We start from the raw sequence: 22,434 nt of genomic DNA on the forward strand, positions 1-22,434 counted from the left end.
CGCTAACCGCTACACCACCGCTCCCCACTACACACACATACGCAGTGAGCTTAACCAGTGCAACACCGCTCCCCACGCGCGCACACACAAAGATAAAGATCCCCCACAACGCATTAACAGAAGGTAGGGGCAAGTGCTGTTCGCGAGTAGCACCTGTGAAGGCCGGCACGCCGCACGAGTGGGTGGGTGGCCAGCACCACGCCCTGTCGCCTTTGTCTCCCCAGTGGCGACGTTTTACACCACCGCACCAGGCAACTCATTTAAGGCTGAGTCGACCTAGGTGGAAGGACCGATGACATGTTCAGATAATCGTCACTGGTGTTGGTGGCCGTGAGCGGGAATCGAACTCGGGCACCCGGCTTCCCAGCGCACAAACACACAAAGATCCCCCGTATAGCCTTAACAGACTGTAGGGGCAAGTGCTGTTTGCGAGCACTCTATGAAGGCCGCAACGGCCAGCACCACGCCCGATCGCCTTTGTCTCCCCAGTGGCGATGTTTACACACCGCACCAGGCAACTCATTTAAGGCTGAGTCGACATAGGCGAGGCCAAGCACGGGTTCAGATAATCGTCACCGGTGTTGGCCGTGAGCGGGAATCTAACACCGGGTCGCAGCGTAGCGCTAGCCGCTACACTACCGCTCCCCACACGTGCACAAACACACACACACCCACACCCTAACTCCCCCCTCTGCTATTTTTTGCCAAAAGCATCTGGCAACGGTGGGCAGGTCGGTCATGTGACTGGGGTGAGGCCAGGTAGAGGTGTGGGTGGTTGTTCAGGTACAGCAAACATTCTTATGTACCCAGCCAACATCCAACACAATTGCAGGAGTCAGACCCGGGCGTCATATCTCACGTCGGCGCCCCCCCCCCAAGAAACAATTTCGCAAGCCTACCCGGAGATAGATATAAGAAGTTGGGACTTTTGAGGAACGCTCAAGACGAGGGAGGAATAAATAAAAACCTTGGAAAGGGTTAAAGCGCTGGACGCTGACATCGAGTCTCAAGACAAGATCAGAAAGGCATTATTGTCTTTTAAAGGAGACCATTGCATTACAAATCACTTTGGTGAAAAACAATATTTAAAAAAAAGAGTAGCTAGTATATTTATTCGGTATATTATTTAATCGACATATAGTTTGACAACAATGGCAATCGTGACTAGTGCCGCTAAATGTCTGTGTGTGTTTGTGACAATCGTTCTTGGAGCAAGTGAAGTTGCGACAGGTAAGCTATCTTCGTTTTTTTTCCCATACGACGACTTTACAGATTTAACACAAATAATGGCGTGAACTTGTCTGATCTACCTGTTAAGTGTGCTTTTTTTCACTGTGCAAACATTTGGCGGACAAACTTATGCTACGACAAGCAGAGGTTTATTTGTCGAATGAATGTAGTTAGTTGTTTTAGGGCTGTATTTCCCCTAAACGTATTTCAAACATTCTCTGAACAAGGGATACAGCAGAGCTGATTTAAGAAAATAGCCGGGCCACGAAAGTAAATTCAAGTGAGCACGATAAAATGTTGATGGGTGATTATGATGATTTGTGACGATGATTGACCATTGTTTGTTGCTGATAAAGCTGATTATACAAGGTTGAGAAGTGAGTTCAAATGAACACAACCGCCAGCTTTGTCAATCTACTTTTGGATGAAGGCATTGGATTGTTTGACTATACTTCACCACTCTGGAAAAGGACCAGTTCAGATATCGACGATCAGTCACTAGTTATGTTAATCACTGCCGGGAATCCGAACTCGGGTCGCTGGGTTCAAAGTCTGGTGCCTCTCGTCTAAAAGCACACACGTGTGCATTTAATTATCCACCGCTCCGTCCCCTTTAGCAGCAACGAGCTGTCGTTATTTTAAATCCGAATTAGAGTAACGCGCGCGCATTTAACATCGTTACCTTTAAATAATAGATTGAATAACATGACAGACATTGATCCAAATGGGTGTATGGTGCGCGTAGCGGAGTCATTGCCTTATCGGGAATTCCCAACCTCCCCCACCTCTGTTCAGGGTTCAATATCGATGTGTATGCACATCCGTCGGCTGTCGTTCGTGATGAGCGGGAATACTAAACAACCGGACTGCTGGACTGTGTTCACGAATGATTTGTTTTTGCAAAGACATTCGGTGGTTTGGACGAGAGGCTGTCAAACACGAGCTGAAAATACTCGACAGTTGTGTTTTTCCCCCTCGATACGCGGTTGCATTTAGGCGCTAAATAAATCCAATTTGTTTTTGCGTTTACTCATTTGCTGTCGTTTCACTGATTATTTAATGTAAAAAAACTAATTATTTGCTGCTCTCGGAGCATTACGGATAATTAACTAAGAGTAATAAATGGCACTAAATAGTATAGATGATAAATAGCATCATAGCAATGAAAAGCACATAGGCTGATGGGTTATAGAATATTATTTGAAAGTGCAGACGGATGGTTGTCTATGAAATGCGGTTGATTTTTAAAAATTATTTTTCCCTAAATGTATTTTAAAAACACTGCAATAACAAGGACTACATCAGTGGCACGATCGGACAATAGCCGTGCCATGAAACATTTAAATAAGCGTGATAAGATGATAACTATGATTATGTATGATGATAACAATTAATTGTTGCAACATTAATTGATGGTTATGATGCTACATATTATGATATACAAGTCATAATTTCAAGGGTTCCAAACATCCAGCAATATATGTATATAGACCCGGTGAAGCTATCGAAAGTAAACAAATATGAGCAATTATTACGAACAAAACCCACAACAAATTAACATCATAATTAGGAAAGAATAGTCACAAATGCTCACTGCTGGAAAGATTGCCTCTGAGAACAATATGCAGTATGTGTGTGTCGTGCCCAATATCCACACTATGGGGTCTTTAAGCTTGGCTAATGCAAACGATAATTATATCTTTAAATGATGAAAAAAAACCCAAACCCCACCATAATAGAATTATAGTGCAAACTGAAAACGCACAAGCATATGCAAATACAACAAGCAGCAATTCATCGGCATTAGTTTTGTTGTCTTTGCGAAGAAGCACATTATATATTTTTTGCATAATGCACAATGGGCCCGTTGAATTTTGTGTCCTGTTTGATACAGATGCTTTCCAGCCTGCACTATGAATCTGCTCTGATGGCTCTCTTTTAATTTACGGATCTGATTAACCTCGAGACGTACTGTAATGGGAGGTTCGGAATAAGTTATGTAGATGATGATGAGTACTGTTGATCCACCGGTGATGAAACTGGGTTCTCAAATGTCGTGAGGGTGATGGTCTCAGTCCAGGCACCAATGAGTGCACAAACAAGTATAAACAAAAATTAAGATTTTTTCTTCACTTAATTGGGCTAAATCCCAGCTCTGACAATAAAATGCCAGTCTTTACTGCCATTTATCAGGGACTAGCGGGAAGTACCCGGCGTTGCCCGGGCCAAAACAATATTTGAAAACTACTCTTAAAAATCTAACAGCAGTGTATACTGACTGTGGTGGTACCTGCTATGATTACAGCAGTGCATACCGACTGTGGTGGTACCTGCTATCACTACAGTAGTACATGCTGACTATAGAGCAGTATTTATGGACTCTATAGCACAAAGTACTCATCCGACAGTGGCGTGGTGAGGCCTATTCCCATGCAGAGCCTCCGGCCTCGCCTAGATTGTCCAGCCGGCCAAGGTGGCACCTTGGCAGGCTGGGCTGCTACCCCTGATCCCCCCCCCCCTCCAGCCACAATCTCCCCGGCCGCTCTGCAGTAATATCTACGGCCTGTAGTAGTAACATATATCGACTGTATAGTAGTAGTAACTGCACGCATCGGGGTGGGGAGAACAGCACACAGTGAATAATTTACCTCAGCATTTAGTGTATTTTTAATTTCGAAAGAAAATGCCCCCCTCACTTCCACCGAAGGCGTGCGATTTGGCATGGGCCGTCCCCTCCCACCAAAGGCGCGTGAGTTGGTATGGCCGTGCACGCGCAATAAATAATTAAATAAAGGGAAAGCACACAAAAATCGCACTAAATCGCGAATTAAACTAATTTAAAGTTGACGGCTGTGAACAAGGAATAGCGCTTGCTCAGGGCGGGGCTTACGGCGTGGTACCTGGCTATTTTCTTTTACGTAAACCCCACCGTTGGAGAGCCAAATCCTTCGCAAGCGCGCGAACACACACAAACCTAAACACAATCCCACAGACAAACCCAATAACTATTTTTGACTTTTTTATATATATAGAAGACTAGCTTTACTACCCGGCTTCGCCTGAGACTTGGATTTTTGTCTTGGATTAATACATGGCCTAAGTGGAGGGTGGGGGGCGGGGATGCGTGACGTCAGCAGGCACTGCGTAACGCTGCCGCATGCGGGTGACATCACAGATGTGACGTCACCGCTCACTTGTCGTGCAATAGATTATATCCATTATTTCCCCCCCCCCCCCCGCAAATACAAAAGTCTATTTTTATACTTTTTGCATTGTGTACAGTCTGGAAACTACCCACATGCCAAATTTCAAATTTGTAGCATGTTGGGAAGTATGCTAAACATTTCGAACAGACACACACATTCACACATTTCCCTTTTATATATATAGAATATCTCAGACGCAGTTCTGCGATATGGTTTTCCGTGGGCCATTCCCGAACACGGGGTGATGTAGTTGCTCTGGTAGAGTTCCGAAATGATCCTTCCTCTTACATGACCCTGATGGCAGTGGCACAATTGGGCAATAAATTGGGGAAAGAGATTAAATGATTTTTTCATAACATCCAAAGCTCAGCAGCAGCAGCAAGCTGGTTAAGTACCGTGGCTTGTTGGCCTTCCTACCCTGACAACTTGGAGGATTTCCTGGCAAAAAGGCTTGACAACTGACGTAGGCTACATATCAAGATATTTATCTCACAGCATCTGTCCACAAAGATCGTCACATTCTAAACCTGATATCACATTACTTGTTTCATCAGGCGTAATCTCCCCATTATATCAGCGAGAGACTACGACTACTACTACTGCACTTTCTAGGCAATGATATTTTGTGGGTTATCAAGTTTCATTTTTATTTTTCAGGGAGTCCCTCTCATCTGTCTGTGTATATTAAACATGTCATACTGCCACTTGTATGTTAGTACGTTCAACTGCTTTCGCACCATTCGCAGCGAACCGTCCTAAATCGGAGGCGTGTGTTGGGGTGGGTGGACGACAAACTAAACGCAAAAAAAGCAGTCTCGCCCGCTGGCTGGCTGTTACCCTCGATGCAAAAACGTCCGATTCCAAACTTCCGAACTCGCACCGTCTCGCCACAGCAGCGAACATGCGGCCCCTGCGTGGCTACCACCTGTGCCGCGGCGAGGTCCTGGTGAACCGCACGACCATGGTGAGCTACACGGAGTCTTTCGCGAAGCTGTCGCTGTGCCACAGCGGCTGGCTGGCGCATGTGTGCTACAAGACGGGGTACCGCGTCGCCTACCGGCCCGTCGTCCGCACGCAGCTCGAGAACGACACCGTTTGCTGCGCGGGCTACGAGAGGAGCGGCTCCTACTGTGTGCTACGTGAGTTCCACGGCACCCCCGACCCAACCCCAGCATCACCAGCTCTATTATTATTGTTGTTGTTATTGTTAATACTGCCCGGGTGATGGGTGCCCAGACGCGGCTCCTACTGTGTGCTGCGTGAGTTCCACGGCACCCCCGACCCAACCCCAGCATCACCAGCTCTATTATTATTGTTAATACTGTCCGGGTGATGGGTGCCCAGACGTGGCTCCTACTGTGTGATACGTGAGTTCCACGGCACCCCCGACCCAACCCCAGCATCACCAGCTCTATTATTATTGTTGTTATTGTTAATACTGCCCGGGTGATGGGTGCCCAGACGTGGCTCCTACTGTGTGCTCCCGTGAATTCCACGGCCCCCCCCACCACCACCACCAACTCCACCAGCTCGCTAGCCCCCCAAGGGATTGTATTATTATTGCTGTTGTTGTTAATACTGCCCAGATGAGAGGGCCCAGTGTGAGCCCAGCGATAAATGCATATTCAAATGCTCGCGTCAACAGTGAACGTGTCTCCCTGCTCACACACACCTATATACGTGCGTGCGTATTTATATGCCTGCGTAATTTGAAACAGGCCACATACATACAAAGGTATTTATTGGTGCCCTCACAGTCGGTGGTGGAAATTCCACATTGTCGTGGCAAGGGCACGTTTCTCCAGTTTCTCCCACAGCAGACAACACTGTTGATACTGTACGTACACATGTATGTGTGTATGTTGTGTATATGTGTGTAATCATATATATTTATGTGTTTTTACGCGTGTGTGCTTGATAAAAAAAACCAAGCCCATTACTTAAAACCAAGAGCAATAGAACAGTGCTCATCCCTGGCGGTGCCCCTGACCCGGTGGTGGAAATTCCACATTAATATGGCAAGGACCAGATCCTCCACAGCACGATACCACTTTATATTCTACAAGGAGCTACCCAGCAATAGGCTGAGATCGCGTGATAAAACATCACTTGTCCGTGGAGATATTTACACGACTGGGCCATACACCCCCTGCAACGCCCCGGAGTATTTTGCTCCCATAATTTAATACCTTTTAATACCCGAATATTTGCCAGCACGTATTTTATCGCAGCCCACCCAATTAAAACGATTTTCGGTGCACTGTCAATGTGAGATCAAATTTAAATGTGGGGAGAGGTCTGAACGAAGTGAGCCTTGGAACAGCAATGTAACCAGATGCTTGTGTGTATCCAGAGTTATGATTACCTGACACCTGGACTTATTTATCAAAGCGCATCACACACACACACCGCACAAGCGTTCGCCTTCCATAGATACAGAAAACACCGTACGGCCTCTATCGACTGTTGGGGCAAGTGCTGTCATCGAGCACCTATGAAGGCACCTCCGATTGGCGCGGTTGGCTACATACGGTGGGAAATAAGTTCAGCAAGCGTACACATATGACGACACTGTGGAGCACAAAGTATGTCCCGCAAGACGCCCAGCCCTGCTTTGTCTCTCCCGATGGCTGAAGTTTACACACTGAACCAGGTGCTTATTTAAGACCTGAGTCAACCTCGGGGTGGCACAACACCGGTTCAGATATTACTCGCCGCTATGCCACTCACGCTACCCACACACCCTTGACTCACGCTACCCACACACCCTTGACTCACGCTACCCACACACCTTAGACTCACGCTACCCACACACCCTAGACTCACACTACCCACACACCCTAGACTCACGCTACCCACACACCGTAGACTCACGTTACCCACCCACCCTAGACTCACACTACCCACACACCGTAGACTCACGCTACCCACACACCCTAGACTCACGTTACCCACACACCGTAGACTCACGTTACCCACACACCCTAGACTCACGTTACTCACACACCCTAGACTCACGCTACCCACACACCCTAGACTCACGCTACCCACACACCTTAGACTCACGCTACCCACACACCCTAGACTCACACTACCCACACACCCTAGACTCACGCTACCCACACACCCTAGACTCACGTTACTCACACACCCTAGACTCACGTTACCCACACACCCTAGACTCACGCTACCCACACACCCTAGACTCACGTTACCCACACACCCTAGACTCACGTTACTCACACACCCTAGACTCACGCTACCCACACACCCTAGACTCACACTACCCACACACCCTAGACTCACGCTACCCACACACCCTAGACTCACACTACCCACACACCCTAGACTCACGTTACCCACACACCCTAGACTCACGTTACCCACACACCCTAGACTCACATTACCCACACACCCTAGACTCACGTTACCCACACACCCTAGACTCACGTTACCCACACACCCTAGACTCACGTTACCCACACACCCTAGACTCACGCTACCCACACACCCTAGACTCACACTACCCACACACCCTAGACTCACGTTACCCACACACCCTAGACTCACACTACCCACACACCGTAGACTCACGTTACCCACACACCCTAGACTCACGTTACCCACACACCGTAGACTCACGCTACCCACACACCCTAGACTCACGCTACCCACACACCCTAGACTCACGCTACCCACACACCCTAGACTCACGCTACCCACACACCCTAGACTCACGCTACACACACACCCTAGACTCACGCTACCCACACACCCTAGACTCACGTTACCCACACACCGTAGACTCACGCTACCCACACACCATAGACTCACGCTACCCACACACCCTAGACTCACGCTACCCACACACCGTAGACTCACGTTACCCACACACCGTAGACTCACGCTACCCACACACCCTAGACTCACGCTACCCACACACCATAGACTCACGTTACTCACACACCTTAGACTCACGTTACTCACACACCCTAGACTCATGTTACCCACACACCCTAGACTCACGTTAGCCACACACCTTAGACTCACGTTACTCACACACTGTAGACTCACGCTACCCACACACCCTAGACTCACGCTACCCACACACCATAGACTCACGCTACCCACACACCATAGATTCACGCTACCCACACACCCTAGACTCACGTTACCCACACACCGTAGACTCACGCTACCCACACACTGTAGACTCACGTTACCCACACACCTTAGACTCACGTTACTCACACACTGTAGACTCACGCTACCCACACACCCTAGACTCACGTTACCCACACACCGTAGATTCACGTTACCCACACACCATAGATTCACGCTACCCACACACCCTAGACTCACGTTACCCACACACCGTAGACTCACGCTACCCACACACTGTAGACTCACGTTACCCACACACCGTAGACTCACGCTACCCACACACCATAGACTCACGCTACCCACACACTGTAGACTCACGTTACCCACACACCGTAGATTCACGTTACCCACACACCATAGACTCACGCTACCCACACACTGCTACACACACACACATTCCACGTTCAGGTTTAGACAATGTAGAAATGCTTGATCACAGCCCCACTATCTTCACATGAGCAATACGAACGACGAGCGCCATTGGAGTTGTGTTACGCACCTCGAAGCGGTGCCGGTACTATCGCCCCTTGTAGGGCTGACGCGATGAGACATGTTGTAGATGGGGGGGTGGGGGGGGGGCACGTAACGTGGTGTTAGCGAACTCGTGAACGCAGCCAAGCGGGATCTGGGGGGTGGCGTGCTAGCTCCGGACGTGTCCGTTCCCACGCACCTGGCGAGTGGAACCAGGGGCCCTAAGGGGGGCGCCTGGGAAACCGCTCCCCACCACCACCACCGCCCCCTCGCCCCCCCCCAACTGACCGTGGCACGCGTTCCTTCCACCCCGGCAGCGCTCACCGAGTCGAGCGTGTTCACGTCGAAGGCGGGCGGCTGCCCGGCTTCGCCGCCCGGCGGCTCCACGGCCCCCTGCGCCAAGGACGGGGACTGCGGCAACGCCACCAAGTGCTGCCCCGACACGGGCGGAGGTGGCGGCCGGCTCACGTGCGCCCCACCGGTCCCGCAAGGTGAGGAGGTCGTTGGTCGTCGTCGACAGCGGTTGCGGATGGCCCATCGAGGCCTGCCGTGATCGTACGCACACACACACACGTACAAACACACGCACGTGCACAAACACACGTACGCACACACACAAACACACATACGCACGCGCGTGGACACGTACAATCACACGCACGCGCACACACGCATCCAAGTTTAATTACAGGTATCGCATTGTAAAACGCCGTTGTTGCTCCCATTGTTGTTGCCCGTGTTGCCAGAGCTGTCGTGCTCGAAGTGTCGGCTGGCCATATCGTACGCTTATCTCGACTCCACGACATCTCCTTTGTCGCCACTCTTATTCCATCACTGTCACCATCATTATGATCGTCACCGACCGTGCTACGCGTAATGCACATACATGGTCAATTTCATGCTCGACGTCGTTGTCATCATAATCAGCAGCAGCATCATCATCATTTCCTGGCACCATCGCCCAGATCCATGTTCAGTCCCTCTCTTGATCATCATTAATGTCATTGTTATCTTCAACCATGACACGTATATATTATTCATTGACTCTTACCATCATAGTCATGTGAATATAACAACATACATCCGTTTCAATGCCATTTCTGCGATGATGCCAACTGTAGCTCTCAGCACTAATATGTCTGTCACGAAATCCGCCCCCTTCCCCATGCGTTTGACCGCCAAGTGTCATTGTCTTTCGTTCTTAGCGAACACGGGCTACTACGACATCGAGCTCACTACCACGATAGAATACTCGGCAGACCTCCTCGATCCTCACTCGGCCAGCTTCCTGGAAGCCGCTCGTCTCGTCCACTCGATGGTGAGTTCTCGCCACGGGCCATTACAGGCCCCCCTTTCCCGGTCAAACGGCGGCCGCAACAATCGGCCCGTGTACTAATGATGATCGCTATAGCTCCCATATGTATGCATGTAGGTGCGTACGTTAAATTACTTCAGGATGATCGAATTATCCCAACAGTACCTCCCCAATATCGACGCAGGTACGAATTCAACCAAACTAATTTTTTTTTTATTTTACCAGGTAAGGCCAACTGACCAATACAGATATTTTTTTCAGAAGCGACCTGGCCACAAGCGATAACTCAATGAAGTGGCTTATCACGTGGAAATTTATGGCAGCCAAATACTCTGAACGCATGTTGATTCTAAATGTGTAGGAAAAAAACGGGGGAAAAATGCACGCGACCACGGAGAGATAGAACACATTCTAACCCAGGACCTCCCGCAAACCAGGCGAGGGAGTTAACATCTCGCCACCACGGCACACCCGAATAGTTGCTCTGGAACGCTGCCGAGTCTACCCCGAGCGAGCGTGGAGGGTGGCCCACGGCCGCGCGGCGTACGCTGACGGGGGTCGTGCGTGCGGCCTCCACCTGGGCTGGCGTTGGACGCGTGCGCGGTGAGCAGGTGTCGGGCTTGCTGGAGAGCTGGAACGCGACGGGGGTCTACGTGACCGCCTTCGCGCCCTGCACGCTGGGCTTCTGGCGGAGCACCGAGGCCAAGCTGAGGGTCGCCTTCAGCCCACCGAGGACCGACCGCCTGGCGCTCGGCATGAAGCTGCAAAAGCTGCCCTTCAAAGCCCCCAGAGTGATGTTCGCAAGAGTCGCAGGTGCGTGGATTTTTTGCTTTACCTGTGTATGTTGAACTTCTTTCGCACTCTACGTGGCCAACCGTGCTAAATCGGAGGCGCGACAAACGAACTGAAACGCAAAAAGCGTTTTGTAAGAAGTGAGTTTTTAACGTCGGCTTAAAAGTGCACAGCGCTCCAGTGGCTTCCCAACATCGGAAGGAAGAGTGCTGGAGCACGGCAGAAAGTTACAAAGCTCAAATTTGCTGAAGTTGATCCGGTCCCAGGTCAACTTCGACAAAGCCCTCGTAGACTTCAAGATCCTCCGTGGACTTGTCCCCCCTGCCAACCGCTTCCAGCTCATCTCACCACCCCCCTTCTGTGTGCTCTCCACTCCTTGGGAAAACAATAACAATGATATTTTATTTTATTTTTCTACCTACGTGACTTTACCGAAATAACCAAAGAACCAAAGAGCATGGATTCCTGCAGTCACGAAAGTTTCAAATCAAGAATGATAATACTTTTGTCAAAAGGCCCCAGTCAAACATTTGTTCAAGATGCAGGAGGTCGTGGGTACGATCTCTGATGCTTGTATATTTGGAGTTTGCATGTTCTGCCCATGGCCGCGTGGATTTTCTCTCCGGCTCCTTTGGTGTTTTCCCTCCACATTTAGAATAATCATGCGTTTAGATATTTGGTTGCAATTCATTTCCACGTGATAAGCCGCTTCGTTGAGTTGGCATTTGTGACCAGGTCGCTTCTGAACAAGAGCTCTATAGCTCAATTAACCTTACCTTGGTAAAATAAGAAATAAGTACTAAAAATATGTCTGGAACTCCCTCCTCCATCAATGCATTCAGACCACTCCTCGCCTTGTTGAAGTCCAGACTCAAGATCTTTCTTTTCTCCTTTGTTTATGATTGTATATTCTTCTTTCAAAAGGGCGTGTGTGTGTGTATATATATAATGTGCTCACGAAAAGCACTTGCTTCAGCAGCCTGTTAAGTCTATACAAGGGATCAATGTCACTATCTTATATGTGCCTCCTTGCTTCAAGAGATGCAAAACCCTCTGTTTCTTACAAGATGTGATTGTATTTATGTGCGCAATCGTTCAACAACGTATCACGAACCGCATTCGTCCGAAACTGAATGTAAATATTACAAAGGTACGGACATTTTCTCTTGTTTGAGGCTCGTCATATGTGGAATTGTTTTCTTTGCGCATTGCACCTTGAAGCAATTGCCACTCGTACTGGCCTGCAACAACTTGTTCTCCTCCTTATCAAGACATCACTACCGAACACTCGTTAATGCAACCGGCCAAATGCCGTGCGACAAAAGCGGTAGGCACCCTTTGAGTCTGAGAGTCTTGAGACCTCACGAAGCTTTGCTAAATCAATCCCAAGGAGTGACCGTGATGATCGCAGTCCAGTCAAGACCTCAGTCCAGTCGAGGCACTGCTTTACACTCGATGCTTTTGCCCAGGATGACGCAAACAGTCGTACGGTGTCAGAATGTTCAATTTCAAATCAAAGATCAACGCAGCATGGCAAGTCACCGCCGGTGCACATGAAACTTGAATGATCTCGTGCTCATTTCCAGCAGCCAGAGCCTTAATATTAATAAAACATGATGCTCACATTCGCGATGGAGTCCTGGCCACAGTGGTTAGCGCACTGAGCTATGAACCTGCCTTCCCCCCACCACACTGAGTTCGATTCCCAGCCATGGCGAACATCAGTGGTGAGCGATATCCGAACTGGGGCCGCCCCTCTTTCTGCAAGCCACGCTGACCAGCGTGGTGAAGTATGGTCAAATAACCCCCCATAATTGAGACGGCATGGGGAGGCAGTCATCCAACAGTGGATTGACAAAGGGCTGGCGCCTTCAGACATCGTAAAAGTGCCTAGTAAGTATGAAATATAATTGTAATGGTCTCAATATGTCTCACGTTGACCTTAAGAGAGACATCTGTGTATGGCGGCAACTGACCTTTTTTTGCGACACTTTAATGAGTATGTTGTGAAGCCACGGTGACGTTATACAGTACGGCCAGTGGCAATTACCCATCTTATGGTGCCATTATTGACAAGTGGACACGAATGACACCGGCGTTATGTGTTTGAACTTAATATGGCCGTGTTAATTAGCTTGCAGAGGGCAAACTTGTAAACTTCTTATTCCAAAACCGAGCGCGAGCCCACTGATGCCGAGTATCTCTTTACGCGAGTAGTTATTGGACTTACTTGGCGACCACTCGACAACTAAGCCTTATTTTTGCTATGTAACCAACATAAAAGCACTCGGTATGTAACATTTTTTTATTTTTACAACCCAATAACTTTGAAATGAACACCACTGGGGCCAGATGTTAACTAACTCGCCTGTATACAGGAGGCCGTGGGCTCGATCCCGACCCTAATGCCCATATATTTGGAGTTTGCATGTCTCTCCCCGTGGTCGCGTGGATTTTTCTCCGGGTCCTCCGGTTTTTCTCTCGACATTTAGAATCAACATCACGTTTAGGGTATTTGGTTGCTGTACTCTTACACGTGATGAGCCACTTCGTTGAGCTATCATTTGTGGCTAGAGTCGCTTGTGAAAATGAGCTACATAGCTGAGTGGGTCTTATCTGCTGAAATTAAAAAAAATTTAGTTCGAGTTCAAATCACGTAGTTCTGTGCCATCGTGCTGTGGACAATCGACGGATGCCAATGTGTCGTTGGAAGTGGGTTAACACGAGCGAGGTATTTCTTGGTGAGTTTGTACGGTCGGGGGCTTTGTTCCATGCGACTTGGGGCGGGGGGGGTTGGGGGTGGAGATGCATTTTGGAGAAGCACGTGGTCACCGTACATTTCCAGTCGAGCTGCCTGCACCGGCAGGAATCGCCACCGTGAGCAGCTGCGTCGGCAGAGCGTCACATCTCAGATGCTATCGTTTCTGGTGATCGGCGATAGGCGCGCATAGCTCTGACAAATACCGGGGAGGTACCGTGCAGAGTTGACACTTCTGTAAAGACATTTGCGTGCGTGCGTGTTGTTTTTCCTCTCCATTAGACGTCAATGAATGTAATGCGCCTGAGCTCAATTCCTGCCAGAGTGGAACAAATTGTGTCAACAGAATTGGAACCTACGAGTGCAAAGGTGAGATAACATAACCGCCGGTTCGGATTATTTTTCTCTTTCTCTCTCTCTCTCTCTCCTCTATCCCATCATGACCTTAAAATGCTAACCCACAAAACTCCTGCCACGACGCCGGCGGCGTGGCGCGAGCGCCAGTAAACAATTTTCTTCTCTCCGCGCGCCCCTCGGGAATCCAGGCAACCCGGTTGTGGCGCCCACCACCGCCGAGCCGCATTCTAGCGGAACGCCACCCTGGAACAGCAGCCTGTCACCTTCAGCGCCCTACCCTCCACCCACAACACCGTGTGGTATGCGCACCGGCACACGCTCTGCACACACCCTCGCATTACTCATAGATGCTACGGGGTGAGAAATGTGCAATTCACAGTGGCAGCCTGCATGCAACATTTGTATGTTTACTTTAGCAGTGGCACGTATTTATCGGGTGTGTAGGCGGTGCAACTGCACCGTGGCTCACAGGCCAGGCTGTCATTCCTTGCACGAGGGCCCATGCCAATCAAGTCATGCCACCGTTGTTGTGGTTACTTCAGCTAGAAACTGGCCAGGTAGCACGGCGATAGAGCGCGTGGCTTGCGATCGGAAGTTGCAAATCGCGGTGTGGGGTTTCACTCGGCCCTGCATTCCTTCGGGGTTCATAAAACGAGCACCAATTGGCGAAGAAGTCACCGTATGATAGACACGCTTCTCCGTAGGAATGTGGGCTCTTGTCAGATGGCTCAGGATTGTAAGCCGGAGGTGAGCTCCGCCCCACGATTGTTTGGGCCAGAAACCACTTTTGACTCTGATTTGTTGAACCTTAGCTGAGCATTATTTGGCCTTGACTTAAGGCCTTCATGACTGCAGGAATTAATATTCCTGATAACGACTGCTTGTGTTGCGATCGAAACGTCGTGATATTGTTATTATTATTTTTCTATCTACGGTGGCTTTACCCAAAGACTTAAAAAAAAAACAGGCCAATTAATATTCTTTAAGACAGAGGAGCCGAGTGGGAAATAAGAATGGCTGCCATGGCACAAGCACTTCTGAGTATATTGATTGTTTCTGTACAGGCCTTTGCCAACCCACTGCTGGATGAGGACTTCCCCATGCCACATGGGTCATGGGGATTATTTGGTTCTGCTTTTTCACCTTGGTTTAGCGCTGGTTAGAATACAAGCACGGAACATCGATAGATTTCTCTGCACCGTGCTGCTCACCATGTCGCCCCGCACCCTATAACAACCCGTTGTACACGGTGGTTTCCCGTCCAGGTAATCTCCAGGTTCAATCCTGCACAGCTTCTGAGATTTGATGGGACTCGGGGGCATTGTGGATCACTTGGCGATTTTTACCCCGAGATAATTGAATTCAGGTGCTCTCGACAACGGCCGTCAGGAGATACCCAGAGACAGATGACTTGCGGGCACTAGACGCCTCATACTTTAAAGCGGCACGCTGTTAAACAAAGTTTGGCCTCCCAACTCCTCTCACGACTTCACTTCTGCCGCACTCGTGAAACCCGCTGCGCTGCCAAAGCCATCTCTCACAAGGCGATGTTTCTCACAAAGGCAGCGAGGGGGTTGCCATACTGTTGCGTATTCTCGACCGTATATAAAAACTTTGGACAGGTTCAATAAACAGATGTGCAACTCGCATTTCACGAAGTTTTCTTGCGCTGATAAAAAAAAAAAAATGAAGATGGGTAGGGAAAATAACTTACGACGCAGCCTGTCCTTGGATGCCTTGGCATCAATTGATTGTCGCCTGAGATTAAGAGAGCCACAGATCACAAATAGGGAAATGGTACAGAGGAATCGCAATAGATAAAGCACAGAGAAAGTTGGACGCTGTAAGTTATACAAGAGAGGAGTTTGGACCGTGCGTTCGTTCACCGGAACAAACTTCCCCCTCCACGTTAAACAGTCACCTTCGCTCACCAGTTTCCGCTCCTCACTCAAACTCACTTATTTTCCCGAGCTCACCCCATGACCCCTTAATCTCCCGCTCATCACATGGCATTCACTCATTAACTCCATTCATTAATTCAATCCATTCATCATCATTTATTGTCATCAATTTCACTTTCACCAAATTGGCGCATCATCACAGATGCGCCCCCCATTGCTTCCTCTCATCTATTTCTTTCACCTCATCTCCACCGTCACATTCATATGTACCGTTCTTAATTGTCTGTAAAGCGGCTCGGTTAAGGCGCTGTATAAATGATGTCAAGATAAGATGATAATGTATGCGCGTGTTGAACGTGCACTCGAAGCAGGGTCAGCTGAAATCGGCACTCGTCAGGGAAATCTTTGCGAGACGGCTGCCTATTATTAATCTACGGCACGGTGGAATGATTCACGGGCACAGTTGAAACGCATCCCTCGAATTTCGTTTTTTTTCCACAATTTTATTCCAACTGTCCCCCTTCCAACTGTTCGTTGCCACGAGACGAAGCGTTCGCTCTGAACTCTCGCGGGGGGAGTCCATCACAGCACGTCCGCAGAAGGAGGCATTCGTAGAACTGCTCTCGAGATTCTTTCAAGCGACCTCTTGTGCAGACACGAGGAGAGGCCCGGCGCTGCACTTCCCCACGTGCAGAGGTTCATCGCGTGGCAGTCAAACCAAACGTTTCATTCGGAGAGCGGTATATTTGGCAAATCTAGAGGAAACTAAACTTAATAAGGCGAGCTTATTCTGCTCAGTCGTCGGCGAGCGGTATACTGATGAGGGTCAGGTGCCATGCGGGTGCTGACGTCACACAGGGCGAGCCGTCCACTCGTATCCGTGCGGCGAGTTTCGCCCATCGTGCCGTTGCTCTGCCCACAACCGTCTCGGCACACTAGGGCCGGATCCTCTGGCGCCGCCGTATGCCGTCGTCACCGGCTTCAACGCCGTGAGCTTCGGCCTGAGCTGGGACGCGGGATGGACGCAGCAGCAGCGGCAGCTCCAGCAGAGCTACGAGCTGAAGTTGTCGGCGCCTCAGAGCGAGGGCCTGGAGCCCACCACGCTGTACAGCCAGGAGCCGCGCTACAACTTCACGGGGCTGCGGCCGGGCGTCGTCTACACCGTGGCCATCACCAGCAGGCGCTGCGGCAGGAACAGCAGCACCCTCGTCCAGCGGGTCAAGACCGGTGGGGGTTGCTCCCTTCTCTTGTTTTGTAGCTCCCGAATTTCACGAGCAGCCTGAACGGGCTAGCGTGTCTCGCTTTGAACTGGCCAGGCAAGCGGCGTAAATATATATTTGTTGCGTTGTTTGTTATTTAAAAACAAGAAATGTTAATTCGATTAAATTCTAAATGTCTTCCATTGATAAATTCATTTGATCGTTTCCAGATTAACTAAAAAAAGTAGTACCTTAAGCTATTCAAATTAATTCCACAATTAACGTGCCATTCATTTTACGACTTAATTCCATTATTCCAATGTTGTTACATTCATTCATTAAGTAGTTAATTCACATAACAAAAAAAAATCATTTCCTGGCATATAACAAAAACATATTAATTTAACTAATGGACGTCGTCATTCACTTGAATATAACAAGGCTACAGTGCTTTTAGGCCTTTCTTCATAGCACGTGAAGAATGTGCCATGAAGAGAATGGGACCATTTCCCTAAACGTCGCCGATGATATACATACAGTAAAACCTTGGATTGCGAGCATAATTCGTTCCGGAAACGTGTTTGTAATCCAAAGCACTCCTATGTCAAAGCACTCGTATATCAGTTGTGATCACGTGATGCTCGGCAGACAAAGCGTGTATACGTACTACTCGTATTGCAAGACCTCGCTCGTTTATCAAATTAATATTTATTATTTTTTTTAGCTCGTCTTGCAAAACACTCGCAGACCAAGTTACTCGCGATCCAAGGTTTTACTGTATATATGTTTTCCCTGTTACTGAAAAATGTGTCGAGTTGTTTCGGTATTTAATCTTGTGCACCCATTGCCAACGTAGCGGCAGCATCATCAAATAATAATTTCTGAACACTCTCTTTGGGATCATTTTCTTCCTTTTGAGCTGAATACTCAGCATAATCAAATGTAGCACCGTAATGTACAAAGAATGTCTGTGCGTCCCGCGTGTGATGTCACTCCACGTCGGCCAGCCCCCCTCATTAATAATCATGAACAGGTGACGTCCTCCACATGGACCCACCCCCCCTCATTAATAATCATGAACAGGTGACGTCCTCCACATGGACCCACCCCCCCCTCATTAATAATCATGAACGGGTGACGTCCTCCACATGGACCCACCCCCCCTCATTAATAATCATGAGTGGGTGACGTCACTCCACATTTAGCACCCCCCCCCCCCCCCCATTAATAATCATGAATAGGTGACGTCCTCCACATGGACCCCCCCCCCTCATTAATAAGTTAGTGGGTGACGTCACGCCACATGGGGGGCGAGGCGCCTCCTCCCCCCTCCTGAGCGACAACTGACAACCCTCACTACAAAGGCAGAACCACCACGTCACGTGATCTCCGTGACGCTATTGTTGAGACATAGAAGCAGAAAGGTCGTCATGATGAACGAGGGATTATAACCTTTGATGCAATGAATATTACGTCACGGTCTGCTTTTTGCTTGCAAGTTTGATATTTATTGAAATACACCCGTCCTTGGACGGGCAAAAGGCTAAGTAATAAAATAATTTGTGAACACTTTCTTACGGATCATTTTCTTCCTTTTCAACAGAATCTCAGGAACTCGTGGGCTCAGTCCGAGTCATCAACCGAAACTTCACGGCTGCCATGGCAAACACTAGCAGTGCGGAATTCGCAAACTTCTCAAGAGAACTCATCGCAGAGGTGAAACGCAGATAGATTTTTATTTGATTTGCCATCACCCCCACGCACTCTCTTCAATTCCTCTCTTCAGATCTCACGCTGCATAGTGTTATGTTGATTTTTTTTTAATTAAACTTAAACACACAATTCAAGTTTGCCAACGTGCGCACTTACAAAAGCACGTAGCACATTTTTAATTAAGGATCTAATCTTTTCCTACATACTTCCGAGTCAATTGAAACTGTAAAAAAAAATACCGTGAGCATTGTGCATTAAAGTTCAATTAGTGAGATGAATAAAGGAAAAGAGGGAATGCGTAATATTTGTATTTTGAGCAAGACAATGAGACTCAAACCAGGCTTTTCTACGCTGACAACAACAACTTGTGACAGGAAAGTCACACTTAGCTCTGAGCAACCGATCCCTGTTGCGTTTTTTTTTTGTTACGGCCCGCTGAGGTGGATGTCTCGCACAGTTCACGATCATTTTTTTGAACACCGCACATCAGAGCCGTGCCAGGGCTGGCTCGCCACAGGATCCTCCAAGTTATTTTTCTACTGCGGGATTTTAGCCGTGCCGCTGACGTTTCACGCAGATGCAATGCATGACGACATACGGGCTGTCATTGTGAAAAAAAATGGATAAACTCTGTGGTTTGACACACACAAAACTAAATGCACGACCACCATCCCAGGTTGGAAGAAAAAGTTAGTTCATCCGGCTTCATCTAAGGCCGTGGTATTTAATAAGCATTTCTCACTACTCAACAAGTGTTGTAATTTATCAATTGGTTAGCACGCTTTTCCCAAGTAATAAAACGCCACTTTATGGTTACGCTAATGACTATCACATCTTTAATGTGCCTGAATTGTACGTCCAAATTTTTACTGCACTGCTATAGTCTGAAGATCCTCTGAACCAAACTGGATTTTATTTTATTTTTATTCACTTTATTTTGTATTCTTCTTTTCTATCTACGTGACTTTACCGAAAGAACCAAAGAATATAGACTAGCACATATCTTATGCTCAACCGTGTCCCGTCATTTCACCTCAACCCCTGGCGCCTGTGCGTTGCGGGTAGATTCTGGCGGGCCTTCCGCCCAACGTGGCGGCCCTGGTGGCCAACGGCTTGCTGACCATCACGGTCAAGGAGCTGTACAGAGGCAGCATCGTGGCCATCATCGACCTGCTGCTGGGCGGCCGCCTCACGGGCCTCACGTTCGACCAGGTGCTGCTCACTCTGGGACAAGCGCTCCAAAACAGCATGGGGCTGCAGTTCGACTTGGCAGGCCTCAATGTCACCGGTGAGCGAGCGCGGCGGGCGGTGTCGCAGAGTTGTGCACGTTCCGGGGAAATCACTCGGGCGACCGGAGTCGGTCACGCGAGAGAACCCAACGTTGGAGTACCACTCGGAGGGAACCACAATTCATTATTTAAAACAATGCAACAATAATAATAATACGTCCTCTTGTGTGTGCTGATGAGTGGGGTGCTATGGGCCGAATTAATTGTTCCTGTTTAAATAGCAATACTAATTCAAAGCCGATTGCTAATTCACTGCTGGATGAATGTCTCCCGTGGCGTGTCAGGCATGGAGGTTGTTTGACCATACTTCACGTCGCTGTTCAGTGTGGATGAGTGAAGGAGCTGGCCAGGACCGCTTCAGACATTACTTGCCACTGATGTTTTAGCCACGGCCGGAAATGGAACTCAGGCCACCAGGGTTCATAGGTCGCAGTGGATTGACAAAGGGTTGAACGTTCATATTTAAATACATCCATGTTAAAAATCACATTTTTATCTCAATTTGTTATTATTGCTACATGTTCTCGATAAAAAAAAAGATAAACAGTATGCTGTTGTTGACCTGATATTCACGTGCACTACTGTGTATCGCTTTCTTTGATTGGCCTCTCACCTTGTTTTAGATAAATATGAAAGAACACATGGATTTTGTTAAGCATCCCAAATGTGACCGCATCTCAACAAAACGCTGGATAAGGTGGGGGTGGGGGGCGAGTGGGGGGAGTCATGCAGAGACAAGTTACTCCTTGTTATAACTTTTATTATTCATTTGTGAGGAGGGGGCTGAGGAGGTCACCAGGAAGGAAAGATGACAATGGCAGAGAGGTGCGAATCAAAGCAAACTCATCGGGAGACCAAAAAAAGGCAGCCAAGGCGGAAAAGAAGAGGAAGTCGTCGATTCTGGGCTTTAAATTCGTTGGATTCGTGGCTGCGAGTTCCAGGGCCTACGCAAGTCCACTCACAATGGTAGCAAGCGACGTTGTTTAAGACAGGGGTACCCATTGACACGAAACATTTAATACGGAATTGCATAATTACGCAACGTACAGATAGCCAAATCAGAGGTGTTGTAACTCACTGGAGTTCAGGTTCACATATTAATACGGACCATTGCCATGACTTGTACGAGTATTATTATTATGAATCATTTCATTGAAAATAAAATTGGGCTGGTAAACAATTCCGTGGTTACATTTTTACAAATGCAAACCGATGCAATCCGAGGATTTAGATGTCACTTTCCACCGCTCAACAATTAAAACCGCTCATTCCACCCTCACACCTGTGGTGGATGTTTGTACAAACACATCCAACCAAACGAAAACATTGAGCGCCGTTCTGACCGCTGAGACAAATGCTGTTAACCAAATGCCTACTAAGGTTTGGACCGACACAAGGAGCGGGGTTTGGCTGTGACCAACTCCTTAGTTTTTACATCGCTTATGCTCACACACTGCATCAGCCACTCATTTGTGGCCGAGTCAACCTCATGGAATTCCCGGTACAAAATCGAAATCGCACTAGCCTCCAACATTAGCCATGGCTGGGTAATGAACTCAAGTCGTTGGGTTAGCGGTGCAGTGCGCAGCCCACTGCACTAACACTCTCCGCATAAAAAGATCCTCTGGAAAGCTTTAACAGAATATTGGGGCAAGTGCTGTTAGCCAGTAGTACCTATGAAGGCCAGAACTGCACACGAGGTGGTGGGCGGCCAGCACCACGCTTGACCGCCTTTGGCTTCTCAGCGGCAATGTTTACACACTGCACCAGGCACTGATTTCAGGCCGAGTCGACCTAGGGGAGGCCCACGACCGGTTGAGATAATCGTCACCGGTGTTGGCCGCGAGCGGCAATCGAACTTGGGTGGCCGAGGTCGCAGCACAGCGCAGCGTGTCCGCCGACCTCCGCCCTATGAAGACAAAGATCCCCCGTGTAGCCTTAACAGACTGTTGGGGCAAGTGCTGTTAGCGAGCACTTATGAAGGCCGGCACGGAACACGAGGGGGTGGGTGGCCAGCACCACGCCCGTCCGCCTTTGTC

General features: G+C 48.6%; 1 protein-coding gene across 1 annotated transcript in view; it reads left to right on the top strand.

The window, feature by feature from the left end:
• Window positions 1-538: 538 nt before the first annotated feature.
• LOC116948173 (uncharacterized) overlaps window positions 539-22,434 on the top strand; it is a 43,760-nt gene continuing 21,864 nt past the window's right edge. Inside the window, exons 1-10 of the mRNA XM_032964616.2 lie at window positions 539-1,230; window positions 5,330-5,575; window positions 9,389-9,562; window positions 10,277-10,389; window positions 10,998-11,199; window positions 14,219-14,305; window positions 14,482-14,592; window positions 17,134-17,421; window positions 18,997-19,109; window positions 20,172-20,394. Of these exons, the coding sequence (XP_032820507.1) occupies window positions 1,152-1,230; window positions 5,330-5,575; window positions 9,389-9,562; window positions 10,277-10,389; window positions 10,998-11,199; window positions 14,219-14,305; window positions 14,482-14,592; window positions 17,134-17,421; window positions 18,997-19,109; window positions 20,172-20,394 (1,636 nt within the window). The 5' untranslated portion in view covers window positions 539-1,151. The remainder of the gene's footprint in view (window positions 1,231-5,329; window positions 5,576-9,388; window positions 9,563-10,276; window positions 10,390-10,997; window positions 11,200-14,218; window positions 14,306-14,481; window positions 14,593-17,133; window positions 17,422-18,996; window positions 19,110-20,171; window positions 20,395-22,434) is intronic.

This window comes from Petromyzon marinus, chromosome 32 (assembly GCF_048934315.1).
Source record: "Petromyzon marinus isolate PM22_M1 ecotype Great Lakes invasive population chromosome 32, UKy_Petmar_22M1.pri1.0, whole genome shotgun sequence".
NCBI lineage: Eukaryota > Metazoa > Chordata > Hyperoartia > Petromyzontiformes > Petromyzontidae > Petromyzon > Petromyzon marinus.